This window comes from Eublepharis macularius, chromosome 6 (genome assembly GCF_028583425.1).
Source record: "Eublepharis macularius isolate TG4126 chromosome 6, MPM_Emac_v1.0, whole genome shotgun sequence".
Taxonomy (NCBI): domain Eukaryota; kingdom Metazoa; phylum Chordata; class Lepidosauria; order Squamata; family Eublepharidae; genus Eublepharis; species Eublepharis macularius.
Genome location: NC_072795.1, coordinates 49,330,814 through 49,357,831, shown reverse-complemented (window position 1 = coordinate 49,357,831; position 27,018 = coordinate 49,330,814). Strand labels below are relative to the sequence as shown.

Here is a 27,018-nt window from a genome sequence, read left to right as displayed (position 1 = left end):
CTACAAATATCTTGATTTTCACTGCTTTTTTTCTTATTTCTTTTCACCATATATACCCACAGCACTGTCTCCCAAATAGTACATACAAGCCTTCATTTTGGTAACATTTAGATTATGGCAATGCTAAAACTGTTGGTCATATAACTATTTCTGTTACTGAGGCATGAAAAGTAAATGGGTGTAAAATTATCTACTTTCTAATGACTTACTGATTTTTCTTTCCTCTGACCTGTGTTTCTAAGGGCTGTGATGTTAAATTGCAAACTTGCACTTTTACTTTTGGTCCTGTATTTCTCCTAGACTATTCAGAATGGAGAAGAGCAGACATTTTCGGAATTACAATTCTCACCTGATAAAGTAAGGAAACAGATCAATCAAGCCAGAATTATACCTGCTACAAGACAGGCCCAAATGAAACAACAGTAGAACACCACTGGTGGTCACATACAGCTCTCAGCTCAACACATCAATGACTTGCAACCTCTGTTGGACAATGATGCTCTTCTCTCACAAGCACTGGGAGACAAACCTTTTCTTGCCACAGACTACAATAGAGCTTTAAACAACTTCTCACTTATAATAATATACTTCCCAACACTGACACAGGCTCCGACAGCACGACCACTGGACCTAACAACACCAGCTATACCATCTCAGGTTCATTCACCTGTTCATACTCCAATGTTATATACGCTATCGAGCGTCAACAATGCCCTTCTACTCTCTACAAGGGACAAACAGATCAGCACCTATATGAAAGAATAAATGGACATAAATCTAACATTAGAAATCACAACACTCAAAAATAGTGAGAGAATATTTTAATCTTCCAAGACATTCCATTGCTGACCTGAAACTTGCTGTCCTCAAACAGAGAAACTTCAAGGGGAGTTACAACACGAGATTGCTGACATGGTGTTCATTCACAAATTCAGAACAATGGACCTCCCTCCCTCCCCCACCGGAGCTGAACAGAGACTTAAGATTCTTATGTTGTCACAGATGCTAATTTCTACTCTAATGAAATTGCATTGTACCTTTACATCCTGATGCCCTCCCTTGTAACACCCCACCCACCTTTGGCTGTGATACAAAGGCTCAGTGATCAGAGATCTCCATTCCTACTTGTATCTGAAGAAGAAAGCTCTGACTCACAAATTCATACTCTGAAAATGCTATTGGACTCAAATCTTGCTGTTCTACTGCAGACTAACATGGTTACTCACCTAAAACTATGGCCATTTCACCACGTCTTAAAAATTGTGCAACACTCACGGAACACTGGAAGCTTCATGCATGATTTCTGACATCATGGTGCCATGGATTCATCACCGTCTGATGTCATAATCACGCCATGAAGCCGCCAGTGTTCCGTGAGTGTTGCACAATGTTTAAGATGTGAGGAAACAGCCTATTAGAATGGACAAGCCAGTCAGGGCTGCAGTAGAAGTTTCAGAGGCAAGGAATGGAGGAACAAAAAAAGAAAGGGGAGAGGGGACATGAATTGTGGAGGTGAAGTCAGTTCTAAAGAACTGATGTGAGGCTTCTGTCTGTGCAGGATGCAGCTCTGTAAACCTTGCATTCTTAATTCTGTGCTGGGGGGCAGAAGGGAGGCTACATCATCTCCGTGGTGAGGGAAAAAACTAATTTTTCTACTTCTTAAGAAGTTTGTATCATGACTGACTCACGTTGGACCAGTCAGTTATTCAGTTACTGATGTGCTTCAGTGCTCCTTACCTGTAAAATGGAGTACATGTCCACAGATAAAGATATATGCATGCATCTTGTCTCATTGCTCTTGTCATCTAGCACCACTGGCTTCTATGTAGTTTTAATCCCCACTTCCTGTTTGGGAAAGTTTTTATATTTTTATTTTCCTTCAAGCTAAGGTTGCCTACTCTGGGTTGAGAAATTCATGGAGATTTGGGGGATGTAACCTGGGAAGAGTGGAGTTTGGGGAGGAAGTTTAGCAAGAATGTGATACCATATCCGCCAAAGCTGCCATTTCCTCCAGTGGAACTGGTATCTGTAATGTGAACATCTGTAATGCTTCTGGAGGTTGGCAACCCTACTCTACGGTGCCATATACATGATTCTCTTTACCACATTTTATCCTCACAACAAAGTCATTTCAGGCCAGGAAAATGGTATGGGGAGAGGTACAGGAGCGCCTCCACCCCTGTGCCCTCATCTTGACCAGAACTGCGCACCTGCAACACTTCTAAATTGAATTCCCATAGGGAACTTGCAGCTTACACGCTGCTGCAAGCCCCCCTGGCAGCCATGAGGCAGGCTGAGAGAAAGTGATGTCCCAGGGTCATCTAACAAACACAGATAAAGCAAGGATTTTAACCCAGATTCCCTTCCCCATACTGAACTAGTCTGATACATACTAGCTCTTCATTTCATTTCATGAAATGTTGGAAGCAATAAACTGGTCTTTGTACTCCTCCCTCCCCAATCAAAGTACTATAAATAAATTAGCCAGCCCACAGACATATGTGGGTAAACTGGCTACTAATTTGAGAAAGGTGGGAACTAGCAATTTATATAGGCTTATTTGCAAAACTAGGATACTATGAAGTGTAAAAACCAGACCTAAAAGGTAAACAAAACGCAAGTCATAAAAATGGCAATCAGCAACATTTTGTTATTGCAGCTGCAACAAAATATTTTGCTTTATGACTATGTGGCTAAGTGTTTCCAGTGATGTACAGTCACATCAAAAATATCCCTTCTAAAAGCTAATGCTTCCAACAAGCATATGCAGAACTGTTTTCATGTAGTATGAATATTTACAGAGATTTTAAATTTTGTTATTCTACTTGGAAGCAAAGAATAACTTTTTATGGCTGCTTTTCATATGCTACCTCCATTCTTCACTTGCTTCAACATTAAAATATGCTAGTTTGGTTAACATTCATTAATATTAATTTTTTTCTTAGACTTCTAATTTTGGATCCCTTATCCTGGATCAGGATAAAAGGAAAATAATTTCATGTTCATTCTTGTTCATTCCATGCATTGCTAAACCAGGATCTTTGGTGCATACGACGTAAATATTTGAAGTGCTACTTGTTGTACAGTTGTGAAATATAAATCAGTTTCTGAATGCTTTCCTAGGATATTTCTGTCTAAGAATTCAAAATGCTATGCTAAGTGAAATTAAAAGAGTTACTAACCAGCCAAGTTTTTCAGAAAGAATGACATTTCCAGTTTTATTTAGAAGGCTTAAATCCAAGCAGAAGCAACTGAGATGCTTGCCACTGGACCCATGGATAGTGATCATTTTGAAAGCTTAGGAGACTGGGAAATCACAGGGCAAACATGTACCTCCCAACCATTGCTCTTCCTAAATCTTTATTCTTTTAAGCAATCACTCTAATCAAGATCTCAGAAACTGAGATTAAAAAATAATCCTGATGATACCACAATGATTAGTTTTTTTATTGTCTTGGGATGGGATTAGTCAATACATTCATAAACTCATTTAGTGATCCCCTTCTTTTCCTCTGAAAGCCACTGGTTAGATTTGTTTCTCCCTGTCAAGGCACTACTGACATATTATCAGAGCTCTGACTTGACCATGTAGTTACCATATGCACATATAATAATATAATAACATTCAATTTATATACTGCCCTTCAGGATGACTTAACATGCACTCAGAGTGGTTTACAAAGTATGTTATTATCATCCCCACAACAAAACACCCTGTAATGTGGGTGGGGCTGAGAGAGCTAGAAGCTGTGACTGACCCAAGGTCACCCAGCTGGCTTCAAGTGGAGGAGTGAGGAATCAAACCTGGTTCTCCAAATTAGAGTCCCACGCTCTTAACCACTACACCAAACTGGCTCTCCAACCTTAGAAAGTTTTTGAAATTGTCGACAAGCATGCTACATTTAGAACTTTTTCTTGTAGATATATATCAATTTATTTATTTATAAAATTTATACCCAACCTTTCTGCCCTCCATGGGGCCACTAAAGCAGCTAACAAATTAAAAACATAAATAAAATAATAAAATTGCATCTCACTATTAAAACTATTAAACTAGTAAAACCAAAAACCACAGCATTAAAAACATGTAAAATTAGAACTAAAATACACACAAAAATGTTAAATAATTAATACACAGGACAAGAAAGAGAGATTAACAAGGGAATTGTGAAACGGAACAAAAAAGTCTTCACCTTTTGTTGAGAGATGGCAAGAGAATAGGTCAGAGAAGCTACTTCTCTACTAGCTTCATTTTTTTAGAGTAAAGTAAGGGAAAGCAGCATCAAATCAATCTCTCATACCCAAAGGAATATTATAGATATTGTTTACACAGACTAACTTAAAAAAAAAATAAAAATGCTTTACGACTCCTATTCCCTTGGACAAGGGCAGCACAGCATTTTCCCATTCCTCATGCTAACCAACCTTATAAAACATCTAAGAGCAGACCCAAAGTCCATTATCTCTACCCCACTCTCTTTCCCAGTTGGAACATTAGTCTGTCACAGCCTAGATACATTGTTCAGTATTCTCTACAGAACATTTATGCATGTGATTACTTTTAATGACAAACTGTGACATTCTAGAAGGAAAAAAACACTACTTAATGTTCTACAGCTTCCCTGAGAACTGAGATATTATAATCAAAACAGCATTTTAAAAACAGATTTACCATCTTGCTTTTTGGCAGAAAACATACAGAACTAGTAGATTAGACAAAAAGGTCCTCATTGAACTTTACATAAAGACATTATCTTAGCTGGCAACTTCAAGTTGTTTCTAAAACCATTAACTCAACTTAATATTGAGGAAAAAATCTTGCACTTTCAAAATGTTGAATAACCAATTTAAATTGCCATGTTATGTTAAAAATTAGTAGATTACCATTGAATATCCTTGGTAATTTCACTACTACATATCTATTTTTTCATTGGGCTATCAAAATATTTCAGTTTAAGCAATTAATGGCAAAGCATATTAAAAGAGAGATTAATGTACCCAGTTGTAAATTGGGTATTTGCTCCTCCTGTTAACTCACATGTAGCACATTAAAAGTAGCAGTTTTAAGAAAAAACATGGCTATAAAGATCATTAGCTTTATGTAAGAACTAGCTTGATGCCCGTGCTTCGCTATGGTATTTAACTACTTTAAATTCCATTATAATACTTATGGGTACGTAACATTTTTTGGTTTGTGGGGGTTTTTTGAGTTGGTTTTGTAGTATAATAGCATAGGATACTACAGTCATTGAATGTGTCCTGAGTACTTCATGCGTCCTGCATACTGTTTAGAATGTTGGGATGATGACCAATCAAGGCCGCATACGCAAATAACCTCAAGGCAGAGTGTCTGAGGGCCAAGCTACACATGACGAATGACACTTGAACGGCAAGTGGATTGAGTGGAAGGCAAGTGAACAGGGAGAAATACACTTGCTGTTCAAGTGTCATTCGTCATGTATAGCTTGGCCCTGAGTTGGCAGTTGGTGGGGAGAGGGGGATGAGCAGCCTCCCAGCCACACAGGGAAGCTGTATCCCTATGGGAAAACACATTTTACCCCGTTTTACCCCCTTAGGGGGCGAATTTCTTAAAATCTCTTCTTAGTGAGCACCTACATCATAAAAGGAACGTCCTCTCCAAATTTCACATTTCTAGGTCCAGGGGTTTGGGCAGGGCTGCACAGCAGCAGGGAGAGGGGCACTTCACCCCCCCCCCCCCACTCAGATGCTTGTCAGGGGTTTCCTGACAAAGGCTCCCCCCTCCCTCCAGCCAACTGGAAGGAGGGAGATTTTGAAGGGAAGGAGGTTCCCCATGTCGTTTGCAAACGGCATGTGGAACCTTCTTCCCTTCAGAGCCTTCCCTCCTTCCAGCTGGCATCTGATGAAGAGAACTATGGTTCTCAAAAGGTTATACACAGTAAAGTTGGTTAGTCTTAAAGATGCTACTGGACTCTTCACTATTTTACAACTTCAGACTAACATGGCTAACTCATCTGGAATGATAGTTATGTTTGTTATGAACAGGGCTTTTTTTCTGGGAAAAGAGGTGGTGCAACTCAGTGGGTTGCCCTTGGATAAAATGGTCACATGGCTGGTGGCCCCGCCCCTGATCTCCAGACAGAGGGGAGTTTAGATTGCCCTCTGCACTGCCCAGCGGCGTGGAAGGCAATCTAAACTCCCCTCTGTCTGGAGATCAGGGGGCGGGGCCACCAGCCAAGTGACCATTTTCAAGAGGTTCCGGAACTCCGTTCCACCGTGTTCTTGCTGAAAAAAAGCCCTGGTTATGAATATGCCCGAAGGCCATCCAAGCCAATGACTATCACCACATCTAGCACCACCAAATTCCATAACTTAACTATATACTGTGGGAAGAAATATTTTCTTGTGTCCTTCCTGAACCTGCCAATTCGTATCCAGTGATACGAGCAGAGAAATACCTATTTTCTTTACTTTGTTTATATTTTTTTTTACAAATCTTTATCATGCCACCCAGTAATTTTGAACACTAAAAATCTACTAAATTTATAAGCTGCCCTGAGCAAGTTCCTAGAGAGGCTGCATAAAATTTTTCTACATAAAAAATGCAATCCTGCTCTAAAGAGCTCTCAGTCTTCTATCATTGGGAATACTTCAATATTATTGCATATATATGCAATATAAGGCCAAAAAAAATTATTAGCCTTTCTGTAAGCATTCCTTCCCTTGTAATCTACCAGTACAATCATATGTACTGGTCATATGTATGTAAACAAAAATGGTGTTTGATTGGTGAAGACAACAAAACTAATTTGCCAAACTCCTCCTTTGCTTACCTAGGCACTTTTTACTCTCAGTACTCTATTAAATATTGTGTTGGTTGCTATTCAAGAAGTTTAGGAATAACACATCTATAAACAGATGTTGACCACTACTTGTTATTTATTCCATGTTAATATATCTATTACATTTCTTTTCAGTAAGACTGCAGCAAGGCAGCTCCATGAAGATTAAAGAAATTGCATTCCAATACCCTCCTTAAAAAATATGGTAATCAAAAGTTAACTTCCTATGCCAGTTCCATGATTTAGTGAGCAATTTTTACCAATTCTAGTGTGAAATATATAAAAATATAATCAATGAGGCTTATTCCCAGGAAAGTTTTCTTTGGATTGCCACCTAACTGTATTCACAATTTAGCTGTGTATCTAGATATTTTGTTACAGTCCAATGTAGATTTTCCTATGTGAGGCTAACAGAAAGATGTTTTATGCTTCCTACTCAGCCAAAATTGATCACCACCAAGCTGGCTAGCTGACCTCAATTCTCAGCTAGCTGAAGGTTTTGTGAGCGCCCTTACAGTAATTTCTTTATATAAAAGCTTCTTCTGCAGTTGGTGCTAAACAAGCAATTTATCCATTTTCTTCTACTTCTTTCAAAGACTTACAGCTATGATTTGACACTTAATGTGTAGATAATTTGACTGTCTTCAGCTCATATGACAATACAATATTCATCCTATTTTTCTCCACTCGTATTTTTGCCTTATATTTCATTCATTTCTCAACCCCTGAACATGGCATTCATCTAATCACCTTTACAGCCTGTGTTACAGCATGAGTGACGACAGTTTTGTGCACGTTCTTAATAGCTCACACGTACGAGTGAAATCTTGGTCTTGATTTCACTTTTGCTCTGGAGACCTTGGCTTGATCTAGCAATAGGATTCCTTTGAATTAAGTACATATTAATGCATGCTTAAATTCAGTTATTTCCCTTTGAATTTTTTATAGTAGTAAACTTGGCATGAGCTAATTCTGGATCTGTTTGCAGTTTTAAATCTAAAATTGGAATTAAATTGGACACCCTAAATTCATGGACTAGCAGTAGTCCATCTGCTGATCTACAGTCTTCCTCAAACTTGCAAAACAGTTCACAGAGACTAAAATGCCTACTAGCAACAATATAATGTACATTGGAGTGGCTTTGGATGGCCATGTGCCATTAAATAGAAGTTCTTTATGGATTATGAAAATTCAGCATTATCAGGCAACTCATTTGATATGGCAGGATATTGCATTGCACTTATGATTAAATAAGCCATGATCTAAGAGTCATAGTCTAAATAAATGACAATATTATCACCTACCCGACTTGGGGAAATAAAAGGCGAAGTATCTACATGATCACCTGCAACTCATTCTACTGTTTATAGCTGATAGGGCAGCTGTAAAACTATTACACTGTAGGTATCATAATAAAGTCTTAGGGCCAAACAAGGCATTTAAAGGCATTTAAAAATGCTGCACAGACCCAATCCCTCCCAATCCAGACCACAGCACAGCATTCTTCTTCCCCATAAACATCTTTTCATGTGTCAAAATATAGGAGAGCCCTGTGGTGCAGAGTGGTAAACTGCAGTACTGCAGTCCAAGCTCCACTCACGACCTGAGTTCGATCCCAGTGGTAGCCAGCTCAAGGTTGACTCACCCTTCCATCCTTCCGAGGTTGGTAAAATGAGTACCCAGTTCCCTAGCGGTAAAGTGTAGATGACTGGGGAAGGCAATGGCAAACCACCCCGTAAAAAGTCTGCCAAGAAAACGTCATGAAGCGACATCCCCCATGGGTCAGTAATGACTCGGTGCTTGCACGGGGGACTACCTTTACCTTTTACACGTGTCAAAACAGCTGTACCCCCCCATAGCAGTTTCAACACTTGAAATGGTGCTGAGGGGACAAGAGGGCCATGTTGCAGGCCTGCCCAATCAGGATCGGGCCCTAGCAAAACATTTTAAAATGTCTTTTACCTGTCAGAGGGCTGTTAATGACTCAGACAAGGTAGGGTGGGATCCAGAAAGAGAGTTACATGCTGCCAACGAATAACACTCAATTTCATTGGAATAGTGGCAACTGCTTGAAAGCCAAGCTACTTTTTAAAACCTTTACAATACTCATCTCTTCTGCATCATGAGCTGCTGCAGCAAAATCAGAAATGAAACTCTGGGCAACGGATGTGATCTTCCCTTCACGGAAATATCTTGTCTTTTGTACTCTTACCCAGTAAATCAGAAACAATGGCAGGAATCCAAAGAGATATTTTAGGCAAATTCCAAAGGTTTGCACAGGATTTTCTTCTTTGCTTTCCAAATCCACGTGCCATAAAAGAAAATGTTTTCTAAATCCACCTCTACACCCCCATCCCCAGTTTCAAAAGTGAGTTACTTCTTGGTATAGAGGACTATAATATTCACTAAATATTCACCTTTCCTTCAGTTTTTCCTATGTACTTGGCTCTGGTTTATATACCAATATACAAGGTGATAGATTCCATAATTAAACAATTAAGTCGTAATGACATTTACAAAGATTCTGCTTGGTATTCATTTTGCCTTTTATATTTTTTGAAGGTTCCAAAAATATAAGTTCTTCTTATTGAGAGATACTAACTGAGATTGGGGGGGGGGATGCAGGAGCCCCCATCAAAAAACTAAAAAGTCATTCTGCAAATATTCACCCCTTTGATTTCGAATCTGGTGAAACTACCCTAAGTAAAGAGCCAATTTATTTCCTTTTCCATGATGCTTAATCAAGAATGTTAAAAATTCAGAAAGAACTGATCCAAGGTCACAAATTTTAAAGCATGCACTCACAGACTTATTCAAATGACAGATGAAGTCTCTCAACACTAAGCCAAAGAATTTTCTCCTTAATCTGAAATTCCAATCCAATTAGCCTATTCAGATTTCATTTATAGAAAGACAGCCATGGGTCCAATGTATTCTTTAACAGTTTTTTAAAGATGTGGCCAGAAACTGCAAGTAGAACCTTAAAACATGCAGACCCTAAAGAAGGTCCCTCATTGCCCCATTTCCTTGTGCTGAACATTACTGTCATTAGCTTCTGTTACTTTGGGTAACCTCTCACAACAATACTGTGATCTCAACAAGAGTGGTGTTAAATCATTATTTCTCATAGCACTTGTGAATGGCAAATGCATGTCCCTATGCGTGCACACACTAATGTTTAAGGAAGTACACCCACTAGTGTTTAAGGCCACATTTTTCTCATTCACACTTTGCAATTATCACTACAATCACTAGTATACCAGTAGATTTACACAACTGCCTTGTAAAAGAGGAAACATCTCAAGTCCTAATTGTTTGATAAGAAAGGACATTTATTTTGATTCTAATTTTTTAAAATTAACCAAAATACACATTTGTTACATTCATCTGCTAAACAAAGATGACTGAGAATATCCAAGATTTTGATATCAAAATCTTAAATATCAAAAATTTATTTTATTCATTCTCCTGGGGCATCACAGTCTTGATTTGAAAGATCAAAGTGATCGCAAAGAAGGGCAAGAAAGTTAGAAAATATAAAACTGACAACTGGAAAGATTCCACAATGTTCCACTGCTGGCTCAATGGCTTGGAAAGGGTTTTCTTGAACTTTTGTAAGTAAAGTTCTGCAAGTAAACCACAGAATTTCCAGCAATTCCTAGAGCTGACTGATGTCACTTCTGGATCTTCCCTGGAAGTGATGTAATGCCATTGGCAATTTTTAAATTTTGTTTATCCCGGTAACTGCTGGAAAGGTGATGGGAAACTGATGCCTACAGTTGGGGGATCAGCTGCCCCCATGGCAACTTTGATTTTTTAGATTGCTATTGGTGTTTAGCTATTAGCTAGCGGGGCAAGTTTGTCCAAGTCTGTGCAATACTGACTGCAGTGCTCACAGATTAGCATCTCCGTACTGGTACTGACTTGAATGCATGCTGTCAAACCTGCTATCTTCTTGGGGGATACCAAATGAAAGCTTCTACACATTAACTCAAACTGCCATCCTGGATTGGCAAAGATAGCCTCTCTGTCCAATGTATATAGCAGCTACATTCTAGAATTTCCTCAGCCCAGTTACTCAAGAACCCCTTTGCAAGTACTGATGTTTCTTCTCATATAACAGCAACTGGTAAAACAGCTTTTAAAACAAATACTTGAGCATCTGTATTTTTTTAAGACTCAGAAGTTTATAAAACTGGTACTCTTTCAGTCTGAAATCAAGCACCAAGAGTCTCTTGGGTGGAAAGAAACACTTTAAGAACGTCATCCCAAATGGATGAGAAACAAAGCAGTTGCACCTAGAAATGTGTTTTGCATAGAAACCAATGGAAACAAAAATTATCCCAACAAGAAATGAAGGTTTTGAAACAAATTCCAGAACATTGTACATCCTTCTCTGTGAAAAGTCATTCTTTAGCCTATGTTTCCTTAGCAAAAATATTTACGGAGAGGACCATGTGCAAAGCTGATAGGAGGAAGCATGACAGGTTAAGAGATCAACTGTTTCCATAAATGTGGAAACAGAACTCTGAGGTAGCGATCATTAATTAATCTGATTTTTCAGGATCTACCTGCTGTCAAACTTCTGTATCAAGCACACACAGGATTTTTTTTCTATGCAGAAAACTAGTGTGGGCATTTTTCATTTTCTACTTTTCCTTGGCAACAAGACCTTGTGCATCTATCTTGGTAGTAAGATAGTGTAGTGTACTGGTTAGAGTGTTGGACTAGTGTCTAGGAGGCCCGGATTTGAATCTCTACTCTGCCATGGAAGCTCACTGGGTGACGGTTGTTGTGGGTTTTCCGGGCTGTATTGCCGTGGTCTTGGCATTGTAGTTCCTGACGTTTCTCCAGCAGCTGTGGCTGGCATCTTCAGAGGTGTAGCACCAAAAGACAGAGATCTCTCAGTGTCACAGTGATCTCTGTCTTTTGGTGCTACACCTCTGAAGATGCCAGCCACAGCTGCTGGTGAAACGTCAGGAACTACAATGCCAAGACCACGGCAATAGAGCCCGGAAAACTCACAACAACCATCGTTCTCCGGCCGTGAAAGCCTTCGACAATACATCACTGGGTGACCTTGGGCCAGGCACACACTCTCAGTCTAATCTACCTCACAGGGTTGTAACGAGGATAAAATGGAGAAGAAGAATGATGGGAGCTGCCATGAGTCTTCATTGGGGAAAAAGACAGGGTATAAATGAAGTAAATAAATATATAAATAAAAATATTTATGATCCTCAGATGTGGATACAGCTCACCTGTCTCATGATGACAAAGGGAATGCTGAAATAGTATCCATGCTTCAGACAATACAACGGAAATACAAAATATGATATACCTCTATAATTAATTCTCCCCATTTTGTGAGATAATTTCTGAAGATTCTTATCAAAACCTGATCCAAGCATGTTACCATCTTCTCTGGGACTGGTCAAATGGACGGCACAAAACCAAGAAGTAACCCAAGCTTGGTCATCACAAATGGGTTGCATAATTACTACAGCTTTGAGATGGGAAGGGGCCAAGGAACAATGTATACAATATACATAAGTATCCAAAGACCTTTGTTTGTAATTACAAGCAATTCTTTGAGAAGCTCAGTGCCATTCATATGCTAACTCAACTGCTACCACATTGACACAGTGATAGCCAGCATGGGGCTCATGGATGTAATGGCACCCACCAATGTGTTTCTTGGCTTCATTTGTTTTTCCCCCAAAGCGGGGAATCCATCCTGGTTTCCTCTATCACAGTAGAGCAAGTGATGCTTCAGAAGAGCCCAGGGAGCATCACCTTTGAGTCTGCAGGGAGCACCCATTTGGAAACATCTGCCTCCATCATAAGATGATGCTTGGCTTGGAACCTTCTAACATTTTGTGGTTTATGAATGGACCAGGCCCCCACAACAGCCATGTTTTTTGTTGTGTCCACGAACTATTCTCAAAATTCCAAATGTGTCCACAGTCTCAACACACCAATTTAACAGACAAACCTAAGCATACCTGGGTTGCTGAAGATGGGGAGGGAAAGAAAAACTGAATCTCAGAGCTAAGCTACAAGTGATTCCAGACACATGTTTTTTAACGTGTTGAGTATGCAATTTTACCTAGGAACTGCAGTTTTCAAAGACAGAGCTGTGTGGGATCACTGAGGGAGAGAAACTTTGCAAGAAAGGGGAGGGGACGAGAAAAGCTGGTAGTTCATCTCTCCACTCATATTGCAAGAAAACAGTTGCAAAGTTCCTCTCCCCCAGAGATCCCGCATGTATCTGTCATTGAAAACGACTGTTCCCAGGTAAAATTGCATCCCTGACACATTAAAAAACATGTCTGGCATCACTTGTAGCTTAGCTCTCAGTCAGTTACCAAACCCTGAGGACTGTGGGGGGAGAGAGAGGACATTCAATTAATCAAAAGTACACCTTAGTAATGCAAGATGCAGCTCATGCTGTAGTTGAAGCAGCTATCTAAACAAACATCTCCAATTAACATAATCATTTCCACTCATGGAGAGGGAATGAAAATTCACAATAATGCCTCATGCACAGAGTGGAAAGGAGTGCAAACTCATGACAATCCACAGCTCGGCAAGTGTGCAAATGAACCCAATGACTGCAGCTGTTCTCAAAGTACTTACTTCTAAGAAAAAGGGAATTTTGGGAATTCACTTTTATCTCTGAATTTTTCTTATTATTTGATAAGGCACAATGACTTGGATCCTACACCTTGTGTTCATTTGCACAGCTCCGACAATGAACACACGTTCCTCTGGCACCAGACATTTCTGTTCACACAAGAACAATGTCTTTGAAAAAGCCCAGAAGTTACTAGCACAATAGGAACACGCTCTGCAGTGGAACATGACAATTGCAACAGGTAGAAGCAGAAACAGTATCCTTTATTTATATATCTATAGATCAAATAAGAGTATTTGGTTTTTAACATGAAGCAATGCAAAGAAGAAAACAGCCAACATCCTAACCATACTAAAAAGAAAAAAAATGCATGTACTTTCTGTGCTCCCCAACCCAGTCAACACACACACACACACACACACACAGACACACACCATTTAATTTACAGAAGTGCCCCAAGGCTCTTAACATTAGAATAAGGATTCCGCTCAGGGGGGAAAATCCTCCCACAAGATATGTCATCTAATTCTAAACAGATTTGTTAACTAGACAAATAAAGGAAAATCTAATATATATGCCACAGTTAATCAGGTTTACTGATTCTGGGCTTGGAGTGTTCATTGTCCTGTGTACTTCACAATTAGAGAATCCTGAATAATAACAAGGCAACAGACAAAACATCGATGGACAAGGAATAAATGGAAGAAGAAAGCACAGACGAGGAAAAGGATTAATAATGTGCCCAACTTCAAAAAAAAGTTGGAACAAAGTAATAGTCAAAAGCCAAAAATAATACTCTTTTGGTTGTCTGTTTTAATGACAATTTAAATGCAGCCTCAAGCTAATTTATGTAGAAACTAAATTAGAAAAAAATGTCAACAATCGGATTATTAGAGAAAATTATTTGCTGGAGAAGAATTTTAATTAATGTTCAAATATAGAGAGAAAATATATTCAAGTGCTGAGGCTTAAAAAGACGAAGTATTCTGACATTGCAGCTGCATATAAAGACTTTCCTAAAAGACAGCAAAATGGAAACATAACCTGAACTTTCATTTCCTTTTCCAGTTTATGTTGAGACTAACACAATGGAGACAAGTCAAAGCAAATCACTGTGCAACATAAAACTCTGCCGAAAGGGCATCTATGCCCCTTTCTAAACAGCTTACTACACAGCCAGGACCACACACTTAATCTCTGGCTCTACTTTTCACAAATTCAACTGACATTCAGAACAATCAGTTGAGTCAACCTACTCGCCTGCTTGTATTGCTGACATACCTTATATTGATTAAAGCAGCCCTGTCTTGCTGTCACAACTCCACATATTTATAGGTTGAGAGTTCCAGTCTTCCCTTCCAGCAGGACCAGAGATAAATTACAGTTTCATTTTATTCTTGGAAGAGTCATTACTCTGAGTTTAGGGGATATGAATTAGGTTAGACACTGGTAGGAGCAACAATATGCCCCTGGTTTGCAGGACTTTTCCCAATTGCTAAATCTTGTAATCAGTTCTCAGAATCATCCATCTCAATGTCATCCAGCAAGGCTCCAAGTTAGCACAAATTCTATCATTCATTCATAAGCCCACAGCCCTTTCTTCAGCAAAGCAGTGCAGCTATATTCAGTTTTTCAGTTAAACATTACATTTGCTCCTTTTAAGGCTCAGTTCTAGTCTTCTTCAGCTAAAAATATTGCACTGTTCCTTCTGCATACTGCAGGGAGCAGAAATGCAATTTTATTGGGGTATAGCCCAGTTCCATTAAAACACCAAACAATTTTTAAATCACTGCCTCCTATGACATGAAGTCCATCAGAGGATTACAGTTTCTTGACACTCATTCTTCTGTCTTCTATCATCAGGTTTAAAAAATATGAACAGCAATCTCTACAGGCCTCTATGATCTCACTATTTCACTTCATACAGAAGCTTAAGCTTTGTCACAAGTAATCCCCTTTCCTTCTAATACTGCTTTTGGGAAACTCCTCTGTTGCCATGCTGGATCATGACCTAAGTATTGGAGTAAAAAGAAAATAAATGTGATGAAAGAATGTTCTATTTTACCTCCTGTGTGGCCTAATGTTCCAAGTGTTAGACTAAGATCTGAGAGATTCAGATTTGAATCCCTAGCTTGCCATGGAAGCTTGCTGAATAACCTTGGCCTGGTCACATGCTCTCAGCCTAACCTACTTCACGGTGTTGCTGTGAGGATAAAACAGAGAAGTGGAGAACAATTTAAGCTGCATTGTGTTTCCACTGGTGAAAAAGGCAGGACATAAATGACTGAAGTAAATAAGTTCAGCAATTTTCTTTCCATTGCTAGAAATTTGACAAACTTTGAAGTAACTTACACAGAAACACCATCGACCTGATCACTCCTGTGCTGCTTCTATGCAGCCTTCCGATCAACACCTCTTTGATTTGTAGATTAAAGCACAACGATCAGAAGATCATATATATATGAATTTCCAAGCAAGTTGAAACTTCCTTTGGAGGAGCTAGCCCCTTCCAATCTCTGACATAACACAATAGAAAAAAGGACTACATCTTTTCAGAAAACAAGAAGACATTGGAAGAAACAGGAATGGACCCCAAACCATGCACCAGTAAAAATGATAACCAAAATGCTCATTACCAAGACTAACAATGGGAATTATGTACACTTGATTCCATTAGTCCTTCTCACAGAAAGTGGTAGAAGACTGGTAGGTTAAAACATCCCATACATAATACATATCTCCTATAAGTAGAACTGCTGCAAGGTTGATGTTAGCAAGGCAGTATTGAGATGAACTGTGTTTACAAGTCAGAAGCATCCCTGCAAAAATAAAAATAAAATAAAGCCCTATGAAAGGGGCATCACTTTTACTGTACGTTATAGGTCATAGATATGTTCATCGATACAACGGATAAGCCACACGACTACTTATAATCATATCACTAGACAACTATGCACACTATAATCTAAGAACAGAGTTTTGTTCACCTCATCTAGTTATACTGTAGTTGAAGTATCACCTCATTCTCCGTTCAACTTTCTGCTATCATACATCATTTCAGTGAACCAAGAACAATGAAATTCCAGACACCAAAGACGACACTTATGAGTACAAGTCATTCAATCAAAATTATAACTGCTCCTTCCCATCTTCCCTTAACAAAAAGATTCCATTTTTCATCAAGTGTCATGGATCTTTTCCCCCCCCTCAAAAGCAGTACCCATCTAGGCGAAGCAGACTCAACTAAAACTTGTACTTAACTGGCATGATAATAAAATTGTTCTGAACAGAGAACATGCACACAAATATCAACACTCAAGCTTGTAATGTAGATGAGATCATGAACATGAGTCATCAACAAACAGCATTACTTGCTGCCATGACCACACTGCCTCCATGGTGCGGCAAGGCCCCAATCACTGCCCCTGTCAGTTTGTGACCCACTCCTTGTCCTGCCGTTTTGGAGAAAATATTTCCTGCATTTTTCCCCCAAGGGTTGTTTCCCAGAAAAATTAAGTGAGCCTCAGTCAGACGTTATGAATGCACATGAGAAAGGCTGAGAGAAAGGCAGGTATGGACTGCATTTACATGACTGATGCATGTCACTGCCGTATCATTTTGCACTAAGGCTTCACACCTTTCGGTGGTCGAGGTAGCTGGCCATTATACGCTGCAACTGAAATTCAAATAGACATCTTCATCTCTGTAGTCTAAGAGTTTTTTCATCCAATCCAAGCATCATGGTCTGCTGCCCAGTTTCAACTTTGAGAAGTCTTCTCTACTGCAAGCCTTCACCTTTCTCCGATGCAGTCCAGAGGCTTACTACAGACGCCTCCACCTGCCTCTAACCTCACAAAAATCAAATGTCTGTTTTTATAATTCCCTGACCCCTGTAACAAGAGCTGCCTTCATTATTCCAATTCAAGATCAGCTCCAGAACTGTATTTGTGGTATCTTGGGTTCTAAGCTTGTTTACTTTCCCTCAATCCGGTTCTATGCGCTCAGCTTCATCTACATGTATATTCTGGGTCCCTTCCTTGCTTGTAATTTTCCAGTCTCACTCCACCAGCTCTACCTTCTGGACCTTTCTCAGATTAGTGCCTGAAACTCTACCTGGATTATAGCTTGACTATCTAGCCAAGCAAATCCTCTTGGAACTCCTACCCTTTGGGAAGATGCAATTCTGAAGGCTGCCAGGAAGCTAAGATGCTGTAAGTCTGTTATTTTCTCTGCCTCTGTAACACTTTATTTTCTGAGACATGGACTAAACAGTGTGGCAAATATTGGGGGAGTGCTGAAACTAGGGAACAACAACAACAGTAACAACATTCAGAGGAGTTTACCAAGTTTGTTATTACTATCCTCACATCAATCACACTGTGAGGTGGGTGGGACTGAGAGAGCTCCAGAGCTGACCCAAGGTCACCCAGCTGGCTTCAAGCAGAGGAGTGGGCATCTCCAGATTAGAGTCTTGCCTCTCTTAACCACTACATCAAACAAGTATCCATGGTCTCTTTGGCCATTTCCACACACGTTGAATAATGCACTTTCAATGCACTTTAGTTATCCTTTAGAAGTGGATTTTTTGTTCCACACATGGAAAATCAGTTATAAATGTTCATTAAAGCGTATTGAAAGTGGATTATCCAACGTGTGTGGAAGCAGCCATTTAGTATTTTATAATGCAAAATGCTGACTTTTTACTTGTGCTGTAAGCTTGTATCTGAGAGCAGAACCACAAGTGACAAAAGGCACAGACTGGACACTTGTCAGCTTCCCTCAAGTTTTGATGGGAAATGTAGGCATCCTGGTCTCGCAGCTTCGCTCTCTGACTGCTGTCCAATGGACTTTTCAACTGTCACTTGTCCAACATTCCGCCAAGCTGCCTACATTCCCCATCAAAACTTGAGGGAAGCTGACAAGTGTCCAATCTGTGCCTTTTGTCACTTGTGGTTCTGCTGTGAGTTTCTCTCCATAAACCTGACCTGTCTTCCTTCCAATCATACACTGGAACCCCAACACATCAAAAAGATCGGTAAAACAGAGTGTAGTAGTCTAGGTCTGAGGCATGTTCTCTTCCATAATAAGTTTTATCCATCCACTTTTTCCACACCATGCATACTTTTAAAACTTCCCTCATTTACCTCCCCCTCTCACTCTTCAAGAAATCTTTATGTTAAAATATCTCAACCACTTCAGTTTGGGTAGGGAAGATTATTATTATTTATAGTCCACTTTTCTCACTGATATCCAAGGCAAATCATACAGTGCAGGTGAAATACAATATAATCAAAAGCTAAGACATTCGCTGGGCAACATATGATACTGATCAACAGTTAGGGCATTCAGTGAGCAGGTACAACAGGATATGGTAGCAGAAACTTTTTTAAAAAGCATAAAGCCGAGCACTGAGATGAAATCTTTCTGAAACAAAGCAAAACTAATTAAAATGGCAATAAAGTCTTACTTATTCTGATTTCTCTTCACTTTTTCATTTACTAGATATCCTTTCTGAGGGGACCAAAACTGCATATAGCATTCCAGTTGTGGTGTGGTTGTAGATTTATAAAGGTATGATCAATCCTTTTTCCTATACCTGCATGTAGGTGCAGGAGAAATGAGGTTTTCCTAGCCCAACCATCTCCACAAACACTGGTAGATCCTCATAAATGTCGCCTTTTCCTAAGATGATACAGCTTTCTCCTGCTCTCATCCAAGACACCCCTCTACCTGTCTGTCCCTCATCCACAAATGTGCCCCCAATTTTCTTGGGGTCCAAGAGAGACAGAAGGGGAACAGAAAGTGGAGTTTTTTGCTCATGGTGGTCACAGTGATTTTCCAAAGGATTAAAATACCAGACCTGAGTAGTTGGAGGCAAGGGTTTTCTTTTAAAAGAACCATAAACCAGAATGTCTTGGTTAGTCCACAAGAGAAAAGCTAGGAGGGTGGGAGAGGAAGGTCACCCTCAACCTTCACAAATTCGTTGCTTACCCCGATTTAAGATCATTTATGTACAAATGAAATAGCAAAAGCACCTATACAGATCCTTGAGGAAACTCCATAGCTTTTTTCCTTCTGTTTCAAGATGAATTTACTCCTGTCCTTGGATTCCTGTTCTTTAAAAACATATTAATCCCCCAGAGGATCTGCTTTCCTGTCCTACAGCTACAACTAGGAGGCAGGAGAAGCTCAAATAATTTTGATCATCAGGGATCAAAGGAAAGGTTGTACATCTAAAAGGTATGTAACAAGTATGAATGTAGATTCTGATCTTTATTCTTTCAAATCAACAGTTTTATTTTGCTATTCTGTTCTGATGGAGTTGTAAGCAAACCAGAAGTTACATCTGCCTATAGATTCTGTGGTTTACAAGGAAACTTAGGCAAATGATGCAAACAACAAATTTCAGTTTGTCTTTTTACTATAGCTCCCCCCTCCCCCTTGTCCGTTAGATGAAACTGGCACTGTTCCGGCTGCTGCCAGTAAACAGCATGCATATTTCCAAAGCATGGCGATGTAAAAGCTTTTGTAAAGCTGTCATAAAGCACAAAACTGAAATATATAGTCAAACTCCACGGCATTATCAGCAAGACGAATAGGATAATAATCCGGTTATATTATAAAAAAAGATTAGGTCAGATGAAGTATTCTAACAAATTTTGCCCAGTATTCGTTGCCCCCCCTCCAGGGTCTAATGCCCTTCCCACACTGAAACCTTGACATGGGCACCCCAAGGTCCTTTGGTCTTCAGACACCAGAAATAAGGAAAACATCCATCCAGGTTGATATTAAACTGGGCTTCTTGATTAACATGGTTAGCCATGTTTGTCTGTAACAGTGGAAAAGAGCAAGAGTCCAGTAGCACCTATAAGACTTATAGCACTTATAGGTGCTACTGGACTCTTGCTCTTTTCCACTGATTAAGGAAGGTATTCTTCAGGCACTGTCAAAAGAAAGTAGCCTGTTTACTCCAGGAAAACTTTAACTAAGGTTCCTTTGTCTGACCCTCCAGAGCAAATACCCGTGGCCATAATTAGCAACCCAGGTTTGCAGGACAAAGATCCAATGGCCTCTTCCTTAACAGCAATCATGAATCTGGGGAGGACCATCAAACCACCTCCTGACCAGTTTGCCACCCAGGTAATTCAATCAATCCCCCTAGATTATTCTACGGTCCCCTGCTACCTCAACAAATACCCATTTTCCTCCTCTTCCTTATGACCATATTAGAACTTCCATGGTGGGGTACTAGGCTTGCCATTCCCCTGCCTAGGCCTGCCAACCCCCTGCCCGGGGTGGGGGATCCCACTCCCATCTCCTCCCCCCAACCCCACTTACCTGGCCAGCGGGTGGGGGTGATTCAGCCCTTTGGTGAGTGCAGGAGCACACACCGGGCTGCCCTTTGACCTGTGTGGTGATGTCACTTCCTGGAAGTGACATCATCACGCATGCCGGGAGCACACGCGTGCGAGAAGAAACACCAAAGGGCACGGAGGGTGAGTGCCAGGTTCCCAGTCCCCTACCGGGGGACTCAAGGGACCTGGCAACCCTACTCCCGCCTGGGGAAACCTCCCCAACCCCACCTCCTGTTCCCTTCCTCTGCCCACCTGACTAGCAGGGGGAGAAAGGCTTGGAGTTGGGGGAAGAGGCACGTGTGCATGCTCTCATGCTCCTTTCCCATCACACTGGCAATGTAGGGCATCTTGAAGCCTTGTTCAATAAAAATCATCCCCTAGTCACCAACAATTCAACCCCACCAACAGGAAGTAGGGATACTACCCTTTTGGCCCAACAACATTCCAGAACCTAGTTCTGCATTGTATTTAGCCAACAGCACAGCTCCCCCATTTGACACCCAAGTAAGCCCAGGAATAAAATAGTGACAGCCCGAGCTCTCCATTTCTGTAGTTGGTTTTCTACCGAGCTTTCTTCCAGCACCTTGAGCACAAAATCTCTGGATTTCTCTTCTTTATGAGAGGCAGAGAACGTCTTCCTCTCCATACTTTAATCTCCCTCCTTTAATCTTCCAGGTATTTCTACCCATTCCCCATGCTTCAACTCCTTCATTCCCTTTCTTGGCAGTCTCTCTACTGCCAGTAAGACTTTTTCCCCTTGTGGTCAGGGACACCACAATACTTAAAATTCCTTCCCCGTTTATCCGATTGCATCTTCTGATCCCTTCAGAATAATCTCTCATCTATGGGTCTCATCAAGTTAGTTTGCTCAGGACTATCCACCTGGGAGGACACATAGTTAGAAGTACACACTTGCCATGTGTAAATTGCCATGTTGTTGTTGAAAACTGAACAGTTTAGACCTGCTTTCTTGAACTCTCCCCCATTTTCTCTTCTGTATCTTAGTTAGAGCAATAAAGTTACTTACTTGTCGAAGGCTTTCACGGCCGGAGAATGATGGTTGTTGTGGGTTTTCCGGGCTGTATTGCCGTGGAGAGATCTCTGTCTTTTGGTGCTACACCTCTGAAGATGCCAGCCACAGCTGCTGGCGAAACGTCAGGAACTACAATGCCAAGACCACGGCAATACAGCCCGGAAAACCCACAACAACCAAAGTTACTTACTGTTTAAGTGCTTATCTCCCATCTTTCTCTTCTCAAAGATTTATTGTGCTAAAAGAGAACCCGCATATAAAACAAAACTAAAGGATTCTGCTTTTTGCCCCAGAACTCATGTTCTAGGTTCTCACATATTAGAAGACCTTCTTTGTATGACACACCTGACATGGGGTATGATTTGAGTAAGACTGCACAACAGAACTAGGACTTCCTATGTACAGAGTGGCCTCTAATTTCAAATGTGTGGGATGAAACTGGCTGCGGAAATCTTTTACGGCTTTTAAGGCTCAAATACACTTAAATCATGGCAGCATGCACTCTCATTTACCAAGGGAGGGAGAAGGAAAGAGTTTTCTGGCGTAAATAAAATCTGCTTGAGCCATCCTCACACAACCTACTTTATATGCATAGCTACTTTATATGCATAGCTCTTTCCCTGTGGCTGTGTTAGGAGCAGTCAGCCATGTAGGCGGGTGACTTTATAAAGGCTTAAACCACATTTTGATGGAAGGATTAAGTGAACAATTTCTGAGGAGTCAGTGGGGGAGCCTTCCCATTTAGACTTTTGTGCAAGACACTGGTATTGGATGTTTCAGAAGTAGAAGCAACAGGCAGCAACACAACGGCTTCAGAAAGCAGGTCATCTCCCTTCTAGCCCTCTCATGCCCTGTCAGCATATAAGAATCACATAGCTGTGATAATTACTTCGTGTAAAAAGCTTCAGCACACTCTGAAGCAACACAGTAAGCCAAAGCCTGTAACAGAAGCAGGACTTCTGAAGTCTACTTCTACAATTTGCTTTAGAGTTACTGAAATACAGAGCCAGTTTGGTGTAGTGGTTAAGAGCGCAGGACTCTAATCTGAAGAGCCAGGTTTGATTCCTCACTCCTCCACTTGAAGCCAGCTGGGTGACCTTGGGTCAGTCACAGCTTCTATGAGCTCTCGCATCCCCACCCACCTCACAGGGTGTTTTGTTGTGGGGATAATAATGACATACTTTGTAAACTGCTCTGTGGATGTTAAGTCATCCTGAAGGGCGGTATATAAATCAAATTATTATTATTGAGTCCAAAATGAACATTTCACTAAATACTAACATACTGCTAGCTCATTTTAAGTTTCAGATTACTTCAGAACAGCAGCTGAAAAATTTATTCTTCTCCTACAAAGATCCTCTGGATAGGAGTTCCAGGTGCCTTCTGTCAGAATCCAAGCGCTTCCTGCTTACCTGCGTTATTCATTTATATAGCACCAGGGATATAAATGGTACAGCATAAACAAACGTAACCCTAGAAGGCTCACAACAGGTGCAATCCTATCCAAAAAAGACTTGCAGCAACCAATATTCATTGTGATGGGAGACATGCAAAACAAGAAATGTAACTTCAACATAGAGCTAAGCACGTGTACATATGCTCTCTGCCATCTCCCTCATGAAACTAGAAACTATTTTTTTTCAACCCACAGGAGTTAGCCAAGACCAAGGCATAGAAAATCAGGAGACAGAACAGAAGACTTGAAAACACTCATGAAAATCCAATTTCCAAAAACCATCATTCTGAAAACTTTTCAGGACTGCAATGAGAAGTTACTTGTTTCTGCACTTTTTTACACTTAAGTCTCAAAATTAGAACTTTCAGTCTAAAATTTAATTCAGATTGCTGCCTGTTCATGTTGCAGAAATAAAGCTTTAAAATATATCAACACAGAGAGGGACAGAAAGAGAGGGATTAACGTATTTTCAAGACCATTTTGGGCCTCCAAACTAGAAATACAGCATATGATTTTATAGAGAGACATTTCTTTTTAAAAGAAACGACAACAGGCAGAGATATCTGAAGTACAGACTATGGTGTTCATTCTATAACAGGGGACATTTATATGAATGACTATCCCACCACCATGTTAATGCAACTGCAAATTGCAGCTATCAGCAATACTATTACCACCTTCCCAGGTGGGAATACTTAACAGGAAAGGTTATAAAAAAGAGGCAGGTGCACTTCGTCCCTCAAAGTCCATTCCAGAAGGAGGAGGAATGCTAAGAAAGCTGCAAAAAAAGGAACAAATGTGTGACAAATCACAAGACACTTACGATCAAGTCCGTTGATGTATCTCATTGTAATTTCACAGTGCCCCCAAACTGCACTGACTATAGGGTAAAGTTTTTTGCCTTTTAGTCCCCTGAAGGCAACTCCAAGGTACTGCCCATCTACAATGAAGCTAAGTGTCCCTTCATCCATATCCAAAACCACCAGTAAGGAGTCTGGGAGTACAAAGGACTCATCTGGTTCCAAAAATACAGGATACGTCACCCCAGGCTGGTTTTTACAGTTGTGATAAAGTTTGTTGCGTCCGAGGTCCCAGCCCCATGATTCACTATTGCTGCCAACCAATGATGTATATCCTACAGAATGCAATGGAGCTTCTGCTGTGGATACTCCAACCACAGCATGTGTCCCCCGTTGCCTGGTAGGCCAGTGAATTTGCCAGACATGTAAGCCCCTTGTATAGCCAACTTTGCCACGGATACAGTCTGTGCTCTGGGCAACAGGATGTCTATGAAATGTCAGTTTGTCATCTTCCTTCACAAATATATTTAAGGATCGATCTTCATTGTTCCAAGCATGTTTGTACTGAACCTCCAAATGAGCTGGAGGCATATCCAACAACATATCCAGCCGAGCAGGCTTGCAGAAATCTGGACCCCTCAGCTCTCGTTTGACAGGTCTGTAAGGGGGCTCCCTCACATCAACAGACTTTATGCTCCCTGAGATTTTTTGGCCCATTGCTTGGCTGCAGGTCACCTGACTGCAGGGAATGAAGGGTAGATCTGGGCCCAGTGTTAACTCATGAAAGCACTTTCAACCTGAGCCAACGACTTGGTGTGCAGACTGGAGTTACTTCTTCCTGGATCCTCTTAAAGCCACCGTTTTCTGAAGAGACCCTCCTGAAATAAAGCAGAGATCCTCTTGTTAAAAAGCACCCAACTTACAACCCACATCTGTATTCTTTAAAAATTTCTCTTATCCATGCTAAGTTAACTTTAAAGCAGGATCCTACAATTCTCTTCTTTGTGGCCTTTGTACTACAGTGTTCATTCGTCAGACTGTTAGCGGGATAAATGGAGCTCACAGCATTCAGAGTACAGACAGCAATTTCCTTCTCTTCATAATAGACACAGACATTCCACTCCTTTTGCCCTTCCACCCAGATAGTCTAGTCAAGGCAGTCCCACTGCACAGATCTTTTCCTCCTTTATCAGGTATGCTTATGGCTGCATACATTTTGACTTGCATTTTTTCCAAACTGCCTTGAAAGAATTCATTAGGCAAGATCCTACATTTATTTCTAGCACTTTCTTTCTGACTATGCCTTTCCAAACCAAGAATGTTCTGCAAGAAAAGCTAGACTAGTATGGCTGGAATGAATGGGCTGATGATAGCAAACAGCTGTGAAATGTGATACTTCACCTTTAAACAGCACCATGCCCCTTAAATAAATAGCACAGGGCAAAACTCATTTTATGATTCATGATGGGCTTGTGGGAAGGAGTAGACAGAAACATAAGCATTCCTAAGAGGGGTCCTTTGACCAGCCAAACCTGTGAAGTGTTTGGTTTAAAATATAAAGTGTTAAGTAGTGATGCTGAACTAAGGGTAGGATATTGTCCACAATTTATTTACTTTTACTACACAGCATGCCAGAAATCAACGGGTTTAGCATAAGGCGACTGTTATCCAATGTATTTTTAGGAGGCACATAATGCATTAATCATGTTAGTGGGAAAAGGCACTACGGTAGTGAACACCAAGTATCAGAAATTACAGACTTGCAGGTTTGGGTATCTTTGCACACATACTTAAACATTTTCTCATATCAGTGCTACTTTGAAAATTCAGCGAAGCTTCTAAATAATATTTATTCACACAGCAACAGTGAAAGTAATCCATGCACACACTTGACTAGCCTTCCGTACAAGATAGGGGTAAAAAGATATTCCTGGGATACCGCCATATTAGTTTCATCAGCAGGTACATGCTGCACATGTGGACCTCTTGCCCAGAGGACTAGGTCAAAAGAACAATTTGCACAGCTATTCCAGAATTAAAGGAAAGGGATGGAATGTACCAACATACACATGCACAAGTGTTCTCTGTCTTGGCATGTACATGCCTGCCTGGCAATCAGTACTGCTATCTTCCCCTCTCCCTGTCTTTCAATGTAGAAGGCACGAATAAGCTGTTTAATTAGCAATCTGAGTTCCTTCTTCCTGATTTCACTGCAATTAAGATCATGCAAGTTTTCAAAGTCTTGATATGCTACACACCAAGCTCTTTTCAAAAGATGTGTGCACATGCATGCAAGGTATCCACACTAAAACCAAACTAGCTGCACAATTTTGAGACATATTTAAATACCTTATTGAGCTGCTAAAACATTTTCTATCGGGGATAATTTCCTTAGCATTTACAGTATTTATGCACTATTGTGACCTTTTCATACACACACCAGAAAATTAGGGGAAGGGGGGGAAAGAGGGTGATGAGACTGCATTAATTTACTATTCCAATGAACTCTTTGTGCAACTGTTGAAAAAAACTTTTTTTCTGGTGAGAAAAACCTCACTAACTCCAGGCAGAAGTATTTTTTGCTGTTTTACAGTTTCACAAGCAAGACTGTCCCATGTAGCTGGGAAATGATCAGATTAAAAGCTCTACATGCACACAGTAGAGAGCAAGCCAAATTGAAGCCGGAAAAAGAGTGTCAGTTTCACTTTTCAGTGCTTTCAGTGGAACTGCCAAGATATTAAGGAATGTTATTCTCAGCACTAACAGTGAAATTGAAGACTCGCAAAAATTAAGCCAACAGGATGTTATTTTACTGTTAAAATGCAACTCAATGTGTGACAAGATAAGTACACCAGTGTTGGTGAATCACACAATGTGGATATATATTGATACAATTATTGGTTATTAGTAATTATG

At 40.4% G+C, this 27,018-nt stretch overlaps 1 protein-coding gene across 1 annotated transcript in view; it reads right to left on the bottom strand.

Moving 5' to 3' along the window:
• SPSB4 (splA/ryanodine receptor domain and SOCS box containing 4) overlaps positions 1 to 27,018 on the bottom strand; it is a 94,608-nt gene that overhangs the window by 49,400 nt on the left and 18,190 nt on the right. The window contains exon 2 of the mRNA XM_054983533.1: positions 24,126 to 24,980. Coding sequence (XP_054839508.1) covers positions 24,126 to 24,819 — 694 coding nt within the window. The 5' untranslated portion in view covers positions 24,820 to 24,980. The remainder of the gene's footprint in view (positions 1 to 24,125; positions 24,981 to 27,018) is intronic.